This window comes from Bufo bufo, chromosome 5 (assembly GCF_905171765.1).
Source record: "Bufo bufo chromosome 5, aBufBuf1.1, whole genome shotgun sequence".
NCBI lineage: Eukaryota > Metazoa > Chordata > Amphibia > Anura > Bufonidae > Bufo > Bufo bufo.
The window spans coordinates 357,632,429-357,648,728 of NC_053393.1; the positions used below are offsets into that span (position 1 = coordinate 357,632,429).

Below are 16,300 nucleotides of genomic sequence, written 5' to 3' on the forward strand. Positions count from 1 at the left end.
GGGAATGCATCCGCCTGCCAGCGCTCAGCCTCCGCTCCGCTCAGTGAGCGGACACCTGAACGCTGCTTGCAGCGTTCGGGTGTCCGCCTGGCCGTGCGGAGGCGAGCGGATCCGTCCAGACTTCTAATGGAAGTCAATGGGGACGGATCCGCTTGAAGATGACACCATATGGCTCAATCTTCAAGCGGATCCGTTCCCCCCTGACTTTCAATGTAAAGTCTGAACGGATCCGCTCAGGCTACTTTCAGACTTAGAAAATTTTCTAAGTAATAATGCAGACGGATCCGTTCTGAACGGATGCAAACGTCTGCATTATCGGAGCGGATCCGTCTGATGAAACATCAGACGGATCCGCTCCGAACGCTAGTGTGAAAGTAGCCTTAACCATCAACTTTAGCTCGGCTGCATCTCTATGTGTGAAATGAAAAAAAATATGATTTTAATAAATAAACATCTGAAAAGTGTGGCCTGCATTTGTATTCAGCAAACCCCTAAATAAAATCCAGTTTGACCTATTAGCTTCAGGAGTCCACCTGTGTGTAATGTATTGTCAATATAACTACAGCTGTTCTATGAAGGCCTCAGAGGTTTGTTACTGAACATTAGTAATCAAACAGCATCATGAAATCCAAGGAACACACTAGACAGGTCAGGGATAAAGTTGTGAAGAAGTGTAAAGCAGGGTTAGGTTAAAAAAAAATATCCCAAGCTCTGAACATCTCATGGAACACTGTTAGCAAAACTGCAAACCTACCAAGACATGGCAGTCAACCTAAACTGACAGCCCAGGCAAGGATAGCACTAATTAGAGAAGTAGCGAAGAAGCCCACTTTGGAGGAGCTGCAGAGATCCACATCTCAGGTGGGAGAATTTGTCCACAGGACAACTATCAGTCATATACTCCACAAATCTGGTCTTAATGGAAGAATGGCAAGAAGAAAGCCATTTTTGAAAGCATACCATAAGAAGTCCCATTTGCAGTTTGCCACAAGCAATGGAGGGGACACAGCAAACATGTGGAAGAAGGTGCTGTGGTCAGATGTGACCAAGGTTGAACGTTGTGGCCTAAATGTAAACGCTATGTGTGGTGGAAAACTAAACACTGCACATCACCCTGAATACACCATCCCCACCGTGAAACATGTTGGTGGCAGCATCATCCTCTGGGATGCTTTTATTCAGCAGGGACAGGGAAGCTGGTCAGAATTTATGGGAAGATGGATGGAGCTAAATACAGCGCAATCCTGAAGGAAAACCTGGAAGAAGCTGCAAAGGACTTGAGACTGGGATAGACGTTAACCTTCCAGCAGGACAAGGACCCTATACATACAGCAAGAGCTACAATGGAATGGTTTTAGATCAAAGCATGTTCATGTGTTAGAATGGCCCAGTCAAAGTCGAGCAAAATTGTGGTTCTACAAAGTATTGACTCAGGGGGGCTTTCCAGATTTTTTTTTATTAAAAATTATGAAAGCTATGTATCATTTTCTTTTCACTTGACACATACAGTACTTGCTACATTTAAGTTTGTGGGCAAGTAAAGGGTAAAATTTAGGGTGGAATCCACGCCATAAATGGACTTTGCATGCCATGTCAGTTTGAATGAGATTTTTCAAAATTCCATTTCTGGTACTGTAATACACTGCGGATTTTCTGCTCACAACGCTGCGGTGGAAATTCAGCAGTGTATCTGCGGTAGCGGTAGGACCTCCACCGATCCGATAGAGGGGTATTACGGTAGGTAAAAGTTATCCCCTAATTGATTTATACGGCAATATGTTCAGGATGAGAAACTGCTTCTTATAAACAATGTAATAATGAAATAGAGCCAATGACAAACCAAAGGGGAAGAAAAAAAAGAAAAACAACTAATAATACAAAAGCACACAAAAAATCATCACCATTACAGCAGCCAATTACGGCAATGGTCTCCACTGTTGAAAAAATACTTAATCTAGAATGCAGTTTTATTGTCACAGAGATCAGCTTCTACATTAACACATGCACTGTCCCCTGGAGGAAGAAATGTTTTATTCTTACCGTGAAAGACTGCTTTATTAGACAGACCTAAAGCAGGCACAGTAGCACCTTCGGGAAAATTGGAGTGGTCCTGCAACAGCACAAAAACATACAATCAATATTCTACAGAACACCTTTATTTTACTTTGAAAAATAACATCAAATAATATGGAAAAAGTGTGTGCCTACTAATCCATACAAAGATATTTGAAATGACATGTAAGCAAGAACTTATTTTAATCTAAGCTACTGAATAAAGCTTAAAGGAAATGTGTCCCCCCCTAGTGACACATATCCTTTTTTTTCCTAATCTGTTTTTAGTTTTCAATTGCTGCAGTCTTGCATGAGCTGTTAGCAGCATTTACAGATATGAAAAGAGAGAAAACACAGTCGGCACTACTACGCGGTATGGTGTGGATGATCTCTCAGCGTCCATGCAAAAAATCGAGTGGTGCTCTGCCTAAATCAATAGCTGGATGTCATCAACGGTAGAAGAAAAAAAGAGAAAATAAGGCGGCACTCACCGAATCTTCGTTAAATCGTGGCTTTATTCGGTCTAAAACATAGCGGGTGCGGGTCACATATAGCAGAAAGAAAGGCAACAGCCGTTTCGCGCTACAACAGCGCTTTGTCGAGCCTACTATGACGTGAAAGGGGAGCGCCCAATATACCTGTCTCCTCCCTGCACGTCACTGCTAAACAGGTGCATCAATCAATCAAATATTCGGATCACCTTCGTATACATATAAAATGTTAAAATCATATAAAGACAGCAAGATCATTTTTGTCATTGAGGCCTACACCTCCCATGGCATTACTTTTAATAATCCATTGTGCTTCTCGTTGCAGTAAAATGCGCTTTCCGTCTCCAGGGGTCAGGAAGTTGAATCTTTACAGGCACTTTCAGAATATACCAGTTTCCACCAAAAAAATCCATAGGAGCAGAGAATCCTAACAGAATAGGCCCTTTGGGTTTTCACTTTAACAAGGATATCGAACCCCTTGATCAGGATATAGTTACGACACTTTTGGAGTTGCAAGGTTGTGGTGTAGACACAGTACCAGCTAATATTTCTGAACAAGACGAGTTCACTCAAGGTATTAAATCTACCTATACTCCACCCTTGTCAGCTGGAAGTAGCCTAGACCTTTTTCAAAGGCAAGTCATTAAAGACATTAAAGCTTTGCAATATCCTAAAATGGCACTAAATATAACTAAGGGTGAAAAATTAGCCCTTCAGTGCCTATCTAGGATGTCTGATGTTATAGTGAAACCAGCTGACAAGGGTGGAAAAGTAGTAGTATTGAACAAGGACCAATATATGAAGGAAGCTGATAGACAGCTCAGTGACAGAACCGTTTACTCGCCCCTTAAGATAGATCCAACATTCAAATTACAGCAGTCTCTGCGTTCTCCGTTATGGAAATGTGTTGCATGCCATGTGTTGCCTGAAAAAACGGCAGAAAAATGGTTTCCTTTACACCCGATAAAACCAGTTTGGTACTACAGGCCTAAAATCCATCAATCATTGATAAATCCGCCTGGCCGACCGATAGTTGCAGGTATCGGGTCTCTTAGCGAACCTCTATCCCAATATTTAGATTGGTATCCTCTAAAAAGGAAGGAACGCATAACAATAGAGGGCGGAGTAACCAATGATTTTTTGGAAGCACTCAGAGAATTCACATGGCAAAAAGGTTGTTTACTTGCAACAATTGACGTTGAGAGTTTATACACTAAAATTCCCCAAGATCTAGGTGTGTCAATTGTTGGAGACTTAACCAAAATAGGAAGAGATAAATGTTACACTGAGTTCGTCACTGAAGCACTGTCCTTTGTGCTAAAAAACAACACGTTTATGTTCAATAAACAATGGTACAGTCAAACATCCGGAACCGCTATGGGGACACCAGTTTCCTGTACCTTTGCAAACTTCTTAGCTCAATTTGAGGAGAGATATATATATTTACTGTCAATAACCCCTTTGTACAACACATCAAAAGCTTTTTTAGATACATCAACAATGTATTTATTATTTGGGGAGGGGACCGAGATCAATTTAGCTTGTTTGTTCAGTATTTAAAGGACAATAATATGAACATGAGTTTCACTAGCAAAATAGAAGAACAAGCCATTGAATTCTTAGATGTCCAAGTTAGAATGATCAATGAGGAAATTGACACTACCATATATAGAAAACCTAGTTCGACGAACTCTCTTTTGCACTACGATAGCTTCCACCCGCCACATGTAGCAGCAGCTCTCCCGTATGGTCAATTTGTCAGACTTGCAAGGATCATTAAAAATGATACAGAGTTTGAGAACCAGAGCAAAGATCCTAAAAGTAGATTCATGCAACGTGGATATCCGCCTTTTTTGATTGATAAAGCTTATGACAAAGCATATGCACGTAGGCTAAGTAAAGATATATGGAAAAAGAAGAAAAAGGCAAAAACATACCATAGTGAAATACCGCAGGACACTAGAGCAGTGTTCACATTTGAATATTCTCCCATGGCCCAAGCTATCAAAAATGCCATTTTAAATAATTGGCATATGTTACAGCGAGATGAACAATTAATCGATAGAATGATAAACAAACAGATTGTTAGCTTTAAGAGAGCAAAAACTATAGGAGATATGGTGACCAGCAGTAACCTTCCAGGTACAAGCCATACTTGGTTGGATAAATGGAGCCCCATGGGAAACTTCAAGTGTGGACACTTCGCTATGTGTAATGTAATGCGAACCGGGAAGCAGGTCCAGATAGGACACATAACACACACTATTAAGCAATTTATCAACTGCAAATCAGCTTATGTAGTATATGCGATTTTTTGCCCATGCGAAAGATTTTACATCGGTAAAACCCATAGACCTTTATATGTGCGATTTAGAGAGCACAAAAGATCAATTGTTACAGGTATTGGCGCTACACGCCTTATAGAACATATCAAAGATGAACATCAGGGCAATAAAGAAGTGTTGAAATGTGCAGGGATTGAGAGAGTTAATACACCAACTAGAGGTGGAGACAGAAAGCGCATTTTACTGCAACGAGAAGCACAATGGATTATTAAAAGTAATGCCATGGGAGGTGTAGGCCTCAATGACAAAAATGATCTTGCTGTCTTTATAGGATTTTAACATTTTATATGTACACAAAGGTGATCCGAATATTTGATTGATTGATGCACCTGTTTAGCAGCGACGTGCAGGGAGGAGACGGGTATATTGGGCGCTCCCCTTTCACGTCATAGTAGGCTCGACAAAGCGCTGTTGTAGCGCGAAACGGCTGTTGCCTTTCTTTCTGCTATATGTGACCCGCACCCGCTATGTTTTAGACCGAATAAAGCCACGATTTAACGAAGATTCGGTGAGTGCCACCTTATTTTCTCTTTTTACAGATATGCCCTACAGCAGCCCCATGGGCCATATTGGACAGGAGGGGGCCTCATTGACTTCAATTGGAGAATTTTCTAGGCGTGCTCTGTAACCTGTGCAGAGGTCAGGAGAAATTAGATTATTAGGCCTAGTTCACACTCCAGTGAGTGCTAAGACCCCACATATCACTAAAGCAAGGCGCTCATAACGAACCGTCTTTCATTGCAGGTTCATAGACCTTCTATTGAGCCTGTCTTCAGCAGTGAGAAGAGAGAGTGCTTTGTAGAAGCTCGTCTTTCTTGTTCTAGCGATCAATGGGGTTTCAGCACTTGGATTTTCAACAATCAAAACCTTTCCTACGTCATTATGACATTTTTTTTTTTTTTACAGGAACACTATATTTTAACCTAGAAACTGAGCCCCTTTCTCAATGGTTGCTCAAGGCCAATTCCCTGCCTGGCCCCAACAGTACAGCGAACACTAGAGAACTGTTGGTTTGGCCGACATACCTCCAATCTGTAAGGCCATCTTAACAGCTGAGCTACCATAATTCAATACTCTGTGCTGCTTTCTGGAACAGTCTGAATTTGTCTCTCCTTCAGCAATCACCATACAATGAACACTGTAAAGACCATAATTTACAAAATGTGACCAGATGAAGCTCTGAACAGGTTTCAAACAGGCAAGGATCCTGGGAGACTTGATTCCAAGCATCTGCACTGTGAATGCAGCTTTGCTCGAGAACTGCTATAATATATATGCCATGACTCGATTAGCAAAGCGGAACAGTACACCTTATGTTAAAAGTATAAGGAACTCCTAAAGGCAAGACCCTAGGTTATACATATCGAGCTGATCTTGGATTGTGACAATACTGCCACAAAGTGCTCTGTTGCTTTTTTTCAATTTTATCCCATTAATAATGTTTGATGACATTCTGGTAGTTCATATCAGTGATCCTAGATCACTCCGTGATGAAAAATGATGCAGTGATGTCACATGAAGTGGATTAGATCAGATTATTTATTTACAAGGCAATTGAATTTTTCATTTCACAAGATGCTTGACTTCTAACATATCATATGGTCTTATGACATCAATTCTTCAATGGTTGGTTACTTCCTGAACTCTACATTCAATTTTCAATTAATTTAATCTAAACAAATGGAAACAATCTAGCTAAGTAAATGAAGCAGATGAGACTTGAAGGTCAATGGGAAGTCACATATGTAAGAAGCTTGAAGGTAATCACTTTTACAAGGTGACATCAAGGAAAGATACTGAAGCTGGTTTCCAGCCAAAACACTGTATGAAAGAGGCAGAACCTAGTGAATGGAAAAGTATTACATTTTTCTGGTCAAGAAATGTCAAATTACAAAATAGGAGAAAAACTTCTGAACATATAGCTTTAAGACATTTTGTTGAATGAGTGTCAGTTGTTATTTACTGTCACTGGGGTAGTCTGTTATGTTAAAGCCCCCTTAGGATGACTGAGGTCCAGACTTCCCTTATGGTTATAATATGAATAAAAAAACTGCTGTCAAAACAGATCCAAAATTTGGAGAAGTAGGCTTATGGCAGTTTCCTATAACGTTACTTACAGGGAACAAGAGAAATCAAGTCATAACAGGATACACGTTACTCTCAACACCCAAATCTCATCAGAAGTAACGTTACCAGTCCACTGTAGACTTATGTCTGTAGACACTAATTTTTATTTATTTCTCTCTATACGACTGTCTGTAACTATCCCATAACAGAACTCTCTTCCATGTTTTCCTTTCATTTATTTTTTATTTTCTATCCACTGTCCTTCCTCAGTTTTGAACTGGTCATGGCCAGACCATCCACTCATGACAGGTCACCCAAGGACTTTCTAGACCTCAGCTCAACAAATCTATACCTATTGTATGCCATTTTAAGGTACAGATGTGGCCATTTTGACAACACAACAGCTGCACTAGAATGGTCACTTTAATGCAATTTGTTGTAATGATCTACAATTATAGCTAATGGTTGTCTGTTATTGGACTTTTGATCTTATTCGTGACCTGTATATCTAAAATGGTGTTTATTACTTTTTACTGCAATGTTGGGAATTATATAATTTTTTTATTCCAGCAGCACGGTCATTGTTTATGGATACCACGCCTATAGATTTTAACTTTTATTAATGAAGTGAAATCTAATTTTGAATGTCATTTTACTTGGTTGATGTGAATTTCCTATTGCTTGTTTTACTTTTTTGTATTAGTCATTTGTTGTTAATAGGTCATGAGATTTGTACTTCCTTATTTTAAAAGGTGTCCGCTCTCTGTGTGTTAGCTTTATGCTGTCTTGCTTAAACTTATTTTTTGTAGAACTTCAAAATGACTAAAAAATGTTTTAAAAGTTATTTGTTATCACTTATCGTTTTTGGGGCCTATTATACAAGTTCTAACAAATCCATTAAAAGCAGGACAATCAGCTTTGTGAAACAAAGCACTAGCTTACATACAGAACATTATCCAAAAGTTTTATCTCAAATCTCAAGGGAGCAACATCAAGTTATCCTCTAAGCCAGTGGTGGTGATCCTATGGCAAGGGTGCCAGAGGCAGCACTCCGAGCCCTCTCTGTGGGCACTTGCACCCTAGAAAAAAAGTCTATGGTATACCAATATGCCTTAGACTTTTCCTGCCATTCATCACTGCAGGGTGCACTATGAACAGCACAGGCAGGGCACTGAATGTATGCAGGCTATTATAGCTAAATGATAAAGTACATGGAGGATATACTATATTGAACTGTAGCATGCAGGTTAAATTGCCATGTTGGCACTTTGCAATAAATAAATAGGTTTTGGGTTGCAGTTTGGGCACTTGGTCTCTAAAAGGTTTGCCATCACTGCTCTAAGCAATAGAAAAAGAGACCGAATATTTTATTTTACTATGTTTGTGAAGACTGAACTGGTACATCTGAGCACATGTTCAGTGACCATTTAAAGTCCTAACAGTTTCCAGCTCTAAAAGAAGGGATTTTAGAAAAAGTGGCAGGTTTTCTTATTTTGCATCAATTATACAAAGCATTCGGGAAGTCTTCAGACTTTTTTCACATTTTGTTATGTGGTGGCCATGTGCCACAACTATAAAGAAGAAAAAAATAAATAAAAAATAAATAAAAGTTTTCCCCATCAATCTGCACTCACTACCCCATAATGAGAAAATGAAAATAGAATTTTAGAATTTTTTGGAAATTTATTAAAAAGGAAAACCTGAAATTTCCCTTAAGTATCTAGACCCTTAGCTATGACACTTGAAATGTAGCTCTTGGGGCCTCATATTTCTCTTGATAATCTTTCAGATGTTTCTACCTCTTGATCAGACTCCACCTATAATAAATTCAGATGATTGGACATTATTTGGAAAGACACACCCCTGTCTATATAAGATATTACAGCTAGCAATGAATATTAGTGCAAAAAACAAACCATGAGGAGGAGATAACTGCTTGTAGAACTTGAAGCCCCACCAAACTAAGTCATCAGGAGAGAAGAGCATGGGAAGAGAGGCGACCACGAACCCAATGGTCACTGTGGCTGAGCTCCAAATATGATGTGTGCAAATGAGCTAAACTTCCAGAAGGTCAACTATCACTGCTGCACTCTATCATTCTGGACTTTATGGCAGAATGGCGAGAAAGAAGCCTCTCCTCATTAAAATACACATGAAGGCCCACTTGGAGTTTGCAACAAAGCACCTAAAGGAATTTCAGGCTATGAGAAACAAAATTCTCTTATCTGATGAAATCAAAGATTGAACTTTTTTGTCTCAATTCTAAGAGTCATGTTTGGAGGAAAACCAGGCACTGCTCATCACCTGTCCAATACAATCCCTACAGGCAGGCATGGTTGTGGCAGCATCATGCTGTGGGGGTGTTTTTTCAGCAGCTGGGACAGGGTGATGGGTCAGAGTTGAAGGAAAGCTGAGTGAAGTAAAGTACAGAGTTAATCTTAATGAAAACCTGATCCAGAGTCCTCTGGACTTCAGAATGGACTGAGGATTCACCTGCCAACAAGGCAATGGCACTAAGCAAACAGCTGAGACAACTCTGTGAATGTCTTGGAGTGGCCCAGCCAGAGCCATGACTTGAACCTAATCGAACATCTCTGGAGAGACCTGAATATGGCTGTCCACAGACCATCCCCATCTAAACTGACAGAGCTAGAAAGGATTTGCAGAGAAGAATGGCAGAAAATTCCCAAATCCAGGTATGTAAACATTATGGCCAAGAAAACTGGAGGCTGTAAAAGCTGCCAAAGATCCTTTAACTAAAGTACTGAGTAAAAGTTTGAAATATTTATGTCAATGCAATATTTTCGTTTTTCCGTTTCAATAAATTAGCAAAGATTTCAAACATTCTTTTTTTATTTTGTTATTATGGGGCAAGGAGTGCAGAATGATGGGGAAATACTTGATAATTTTTTTTTTTACTTAGCACAAAGTGAAAAAGTGAAAGGGTCTGAAGACTTTCCAAATGCTCTGTAACCCTTTTATAATAAATGGATTATTAAATGGATTCCAACAATGTATTCATATAACTACCAAAATTTTACAGAATTATGTGCAACCACAAAATACAACCTTTCATGGAGGGTTTCTGTAAAGACATAATCCAGTTAGATTAATAAGATTTAATAAGATTTAGGGTACTTTCACACTAGCGTTATTCTTTTCCGGTATTGAGTTCTGTCACAGGAGCTCAATAAGGGGTGGGCGATATGGCCTAAAATCTATATTGCGATATAATTTTAAGCATGTGCGATATATATCGCAATATATTGTTTTCTATATTGGGGGGGAGGGGGGGTGTTTAAACTTTTTTTTTTTTTTACTTTTTATTTAACCACCTCAGCCCCCCTAGCTTAAACACCCTTAATGACCAGGCCACTTTTTACACTTCTGACCTACACTACTTTCATTATTTATTGCTCGGTCATGACACTTACCACCCAAATGAATTTTACCTCCTTTTCTTCTCACTAATAGAGCTTTCATTTGGTGGTATTTCATTGCTGCTGACATTTTAACTTTTTTTGTTATTAATCGAAATTTAACTATTTTTTTGCAAAAAAATGACATTTTTCACTTTCAGTTGTAAAATTTTGGGAAAAAAAAACGACATCCATATATGTTTTTCTCTAAAATTATTGTTCTACATGTCTTTGATAAAAAAAAAAAATGTTTGGGTAAAAAAAAAAATGGTTTGGGTAAAAAAGTTAGTTTGTAAACGCTATATGGTACAAAAATGTGAATTTCCGCTTTTTGAAGCAGCTCTGACTTTCTGAGCACCTGTCATGTTTCCTGAGGTTCTACAATGCCCAGACAGTAGAAAAACCCCACAAATGACCCCATTTCAGTAAGTAGACACCCTAAGGTATTCGCTGATGGGCATAGTGAGTTCATAGAACTTTTTATTTTTTGTCACAAGTTAGCGGAAAATGATGTTTTTTTTATTTATTTATTTATTTTTTTCTTACAAAGTCTCATATTCCACTAACTTGTGACAAAAAATAAAAACTTCCATGAACTCACTATGCCCATCACGAAATACCTTGGGGTGTCTTCTTTCCAAAATGGGGTCACTTGTGGGGTAGTTATACTGCCCTGGCATTTTAGGGGCCCAAATGCGTGCAAAGTAGTTTGAAATCAAAATCTGTAAAAAATGGCCGGTGAAATCCGAAAGGTTCACTTTGGAATGTGGCCCCTTTGCCCACCTAGGCTGCAAAAAAGTGTCACACATCTGGTATTGCAGTACTCAGGAGAAGTTGGGCAATGTGTTTTGGGGTGTCATTTTACATATACCCATGCTGGGTGAGAGAAATATCTTGGCAAATGACAACTTTTCCCATTTTTTTTATACAAAGTTGGCATTTGACCAAGATATTTATCTCACCCAGCATGGGTATATGTAAAATGACACCCCAAAACACATTGCCCAACTTCTCCCGAGTACGGCGATACCACATGTGACACTTTTTTGCAGCCTAGGTGGGCAAAGGGGCCCACATTCCAAAGAGCACCTTTAGGATTTCACAGGTCATTTTTTACAGATTTTGATTTCAAACTACTTACCACACATTCGGGCCCCTAGAATGCCAGGGCAGTATAACTACCCCACAAGTGACCCCATTTTGGAAAGAAGACACCCCAAGGTATTCCTTGAGGGGCATGGCGAGTTCCTAGAATTTTTTATTTTTTGTCACAAGTTAGTGGAAAATGATGATTTATTTTTTATTTATTTTTTTCTTACAAAGTCAAAAACTTCCATGAACTCACTATGCCCATCACGAAATACCTGGGGGTGTCTTCTTTCCAAAATGGGGTCACTTGTGGGGTAGTTATACTGCCCTGGCATTTTAGGGGTCCGAATGCGTGAGAAGTAGTTTGAAATCAAAATCTGTAAAAAATGGCCGGTGAAATCCGAAAGATGCTCTTTGGAATGTGGGCCCCTTTGCCCACCTAGACTGCAAAAAAGTGTCACACATCTGGTATCACCGTACTCAGGAGAAGTTGGGCAATGTGTTTTGGGGTGTCATTTTACATATACCCATGCTGGGTGAGATAAATATCTCGGTCAAATGCCAACTTTGTATAAAAAAATGGGAAAAGTTGTCTTTTGCCAAGATATTTTTCTCACCCAGCATGGGTATATGTAAAAAGACACCCCAAAACACATTGCCCAACTTCTCCTGAGTACGGTGATACCAGATGTGTGACACTTTTTTGCAGCCTAGGTGGGCAAAGGGGCCCACATTCCAAAGAGCACCTTTCGGATTTGACCGGCCATTTTTTACAGATTTTGATTTCAAACCACTTCTCACGCATTCGGGCCCCTAAAATGCCAGGGCAGTATAACTACCCCACAAGTGACCCCATTTTGGAAAGAAGACACCCCAAGGTATTTCGTGATGGGCATAGTGAGTTCATGGAAGTTTTTATTTTTTTGTCACAAGTTAGTGAAATATGAGACTTTGTAAGAAAAGAAAAAAAAAAAGAAAAATCATCATTTTCCGCTAACTTGTGACAAAAAAATAAAAAATTCTAGGAACTTGCCATGCCCCTCACGGAATACCTTGGGGTGTCTTCTTTCCAAAATGGGGTCACTTGTGGGGTAGTTATACTGCCCTGGCATTCTAGGGGCCCTAATGTGTCCTGGCTGCCATGGTAACCGATCTGAGCCCCAGCATTACACTGCTGGGACTCCGATCGGAACTGCCCACTGCCACCAATGCAGAGACTGAAGAACATTCCCGGCACCCGACCTCTGACAGGACGCTGTGATCCGTGCGATTAACCCCTCAACTGAGGGGTTAATTGCGGCGGATCGCAGCGTGCAGTCATAGGGGCCGGGATATGGCCGGCACATGAACGCTACGTTGGTATTCAGGCATTCATTGGTGGCGCAGTGGCCACAGTCCCTCCCCTCCTCCTCTGTTCTTATTGGTGGCCAGCGGCAGTCGCGCACAGTGGGGAGGGAGGGACTCCCTCCTTCTCCACTGTGCCGGCTCAGGAGAACATGGTGCGCGCCGAGAGCGCAATCATTTACTACCGCTCCGTTGTCATATTGCGGTCCGGCGATATAGGCGATATGCACAAAATCCATATTGTGGCACAAATTTATATTGAATATCGCCTATATTGCCTATATCGCCCACCCCTAGGCTCAATACCGGAAAAAAACGCTTCAGTTTTATCCTAATGCATTCTGCTCAGTATGCATCAGGTGGTCTTCAGTTCAGTCCCTCTTACGGTATTTGGCCGGAGAAAATACCACAGCATGCGGAACACTTGCCGGAATGCCGGATTTAAATTAAATGTGAAGATCTTTAAAAATGCGAAAAAAATAATTACCGGATCCGTTTTTCCAGATGACACTGGAGAGACGGATCCGGAATTTCAATGCAATTGTCAGAAGGATCTGCATCAGTCTACAAATGATATCCGTTTGCATACAGATTTCTGGATCCGGCAGGCAGCTCAGACATCTGAACTACCTGCCGGATCCTCACAACGCAAAACTTTGTCCTGTGACACCATTGAATTGAATATAATAACAGGTACAATGCAGATTTGCACAATAACAACGCGCACTAGCCAAATTTCCAGGGACTGTCCTTAATTTTCAAAGACAGTCCCAGCAAATTTGATCTGTCCTGTGTCAAAAATAGGTAGAACTTATGCATCCAATAAGTGGATGTTCCCAGAGTTGGGTTCACATACACCAAACTTAGCAACTGCAGCATTGGTTAAGTATGCACTTACATTTAAAAGAAGTGTGTCCATTGACATATTAGAAATGCGACTGAAGTTTTCTATGAAGTTCCTTGTAGCAGAAAACACTCTGAGGACTTTCTCATCTGCTCCTGATACAAACTGGAATCTTCCAATCATTGCAATACACTGCATGTCATAACCATGAATTTGAGGCCTTGCTATTTCATGCCACGTTACCTATGAAGAAGGAAAAGTAAACCACAAATTAATATGTAATTTATAAAGAATTGCCCCGTCCATTATTTTAACATAGAAACATAGAAAATTGACGGCAGAAAAGACCCCCTGGTCCATCTAGTCTGCCCTTATATTAATTCCTATTTATCTTAGTATAGATAGGTGCTTATCTCAGTCATGTTTAAAATCACTTAACCCCTTCCCGACATCAGCCGAAAAAATTTAAAAAGATGGCGCCACCTCCAACTGAGCAAGTGCTTAAGCTGCCAGGTGCCTGCTATTTTACACAACATACACCAAGGGTGAATGTCTGCGATTGGTGATAATGCCAAGCACTGACATTTAGGCTGGGTCCATTTAGGCTGGGTTCACAAGTGACTGATTAGCTGCAGATTTGCTATCGCGGATTTTTGTGATTCAAATTTGAAAAAATCCAAAACAAGAAACAGACCTGTGGTGCAGATTTAAAATCTGCAGCATGTCAAGTTATTTCACCCTTTCCAATGCAAAGGATGAAACGGAGTCCAATCTGCAGCTTTTTTGCAACACAATCCACAGTGTGTGAAGGCACACTTTTTTTCCTGCAGATTAGGAACAGAAATACTTCAGATGGCAGCACTGTACTGGAATGTACAGAATTCTGTAATGGATAAAATACCATTACAGAATACAAATGACAATATAATTAGGGATGAGCGAATCAGTCGATTCGCATAATACTTCGTTTGAACCGAACCCGGGAAATGTTTTTTTTACAGTAGAAATTAATTTATGAAGTTATTATGCGAAAGTAATAACTTCGGCTCATCGGAGCCAATACTTCATCCGAAGTCGATTCGCTCATCCCTAAAGATAATGATTGCTTGTTATAGTCACCTAAGGTGACTTTAAAAAAGTGTAATTATATATATATATATATATATATATATATATATATATAATTTATAAAAAACAAAATGGTTGCACACCGTTATATATACAAACAATAGAGCTAAGAAATTGGGGTCATTCTAGATAAAAGTGGTACAATACAGACTATAAATAAGTATAAGTTAATAATGGAAGCTCTTAGCGCACATACGTGTCGGGCCCACCTTGACGCCTGGTAGGTGGGCCCGACACGTATGTGCGCTAAGAGCTTCCATTATTCATTTATACTCATTTATAGTCTGTATTGTACCACTTTTATATATATATATATATATATATATATATATTGTGCAGCCATTTTGTTTTTTGTAATTAGGTTTGCTTCATGGATATGCACCTGTGATTCTGAAGGTTTAAGTCTAAATTTTCTTGCTATATATATATATATATATATATATATATATATATATATATATATATATATATATATATTTTTCATCATAGACATCACTACATCTGAAAACACCAGTACTATTAAAATATAAAGATATTTTTTCCATACGGCAAATGATTGCTCCACCTCCCCCCAAAAATTGAATAATACACACCACAAAATGTTAATAAAAACGACAGATCTGCCCACAAAATTTTTGTTTTAAAAAAAGAGCCCTCACACAGCTCCACTGAGATAACTATAAAGAGTTATGGGGGTCAGAATATGGCCATAAAAAGGAAAGAACATTCCAAAGTTTTATTTTTTTTTCCCCCCAGTATTAAATCATACTGACGCAGAGAATGAGGGGTATGGGTCAGTTTTACCACATCGTGAATGCTGTAAAAATAAAACCCATAAAACTGTGGTGGAATTGCTTTTTTTCCCCCCAATTACAGGCCATTTGGAAATGTTTTCCACCTACCTACTACTTCATATGCAATATTAAATGGTGGCATTAGAAAGTCCAACTTGTCCTGCAAAAATACAAGCCCTCATATGGCTATGTGAATGAAAATAAATAAATAAAAATAAAAGTTATGTCGCTGGAAAGGCAGGGAGTAAAAATTAAAAATTAAATGAAAAACAATGTCAGGAAGGGGTTAATGTGGATTTCTGATGGAAGTTTGTATCAAGTTTCATCTACCTTAAAAATAAAAAAACTGCATCTTTCACAGATGTAATTACCATGATCAACCTTTTAGTGCGCAAGATGAACTGTCAGAGAAAAAAAAATAAATTGCTTTCAATGCCTCATTGACCCTGTGCTGCCATCTAAATACCATATCTTTTGGAATACAAGATTTTGTTTCAGCAAGAAAATAATCTTGCCACAAGTCGTGTGTCAGCAGTGCCAGACCCCCCTGACTGTCTCCTTAGGGTACCAGCACATGGTGTGAATTTACAAAATCCACATGTGGTCCTCGCAGCTTTTGTTGCAGAATTGCCCCGATCTTACCATTTGCATTAAAAAGGGGTGAAATCCACACTAAAAACCTGCAGAAACAATTAAAGCGCTGCAGATTTAAATATCCACGCAGCAG

General features: G+C 39.4%; 1 protein-coding gene across 1 annotated transcript in view; it reads right to left on the minus strand.

Annotated features, from left to right (window-relative positions):
- ELP2 (elongator acetyltransferase complex subunit 2) overlaps positions 1-16,300 on the minus strand; it is a 128,631-nt gene that overhangs the window by 22,244 nt on the left and 90,087 nt on the right. Inside the window, exons 13-14 of the mRNA XM_040432197.1 lie at positions 13,706-13,894; positions 2,041-2,110 (exon numbers count right to left, since the gene is read on the minus strand). Coding sequence (XP_040288131.1) covers positions 2,041-2,110; positions 13,706-13,894 — 259 coding nt within the window. The remainder of the gene's footprint in view (positions 1-2,040; positions 2,111-13,705; positions 13,895-16,300) is intronic.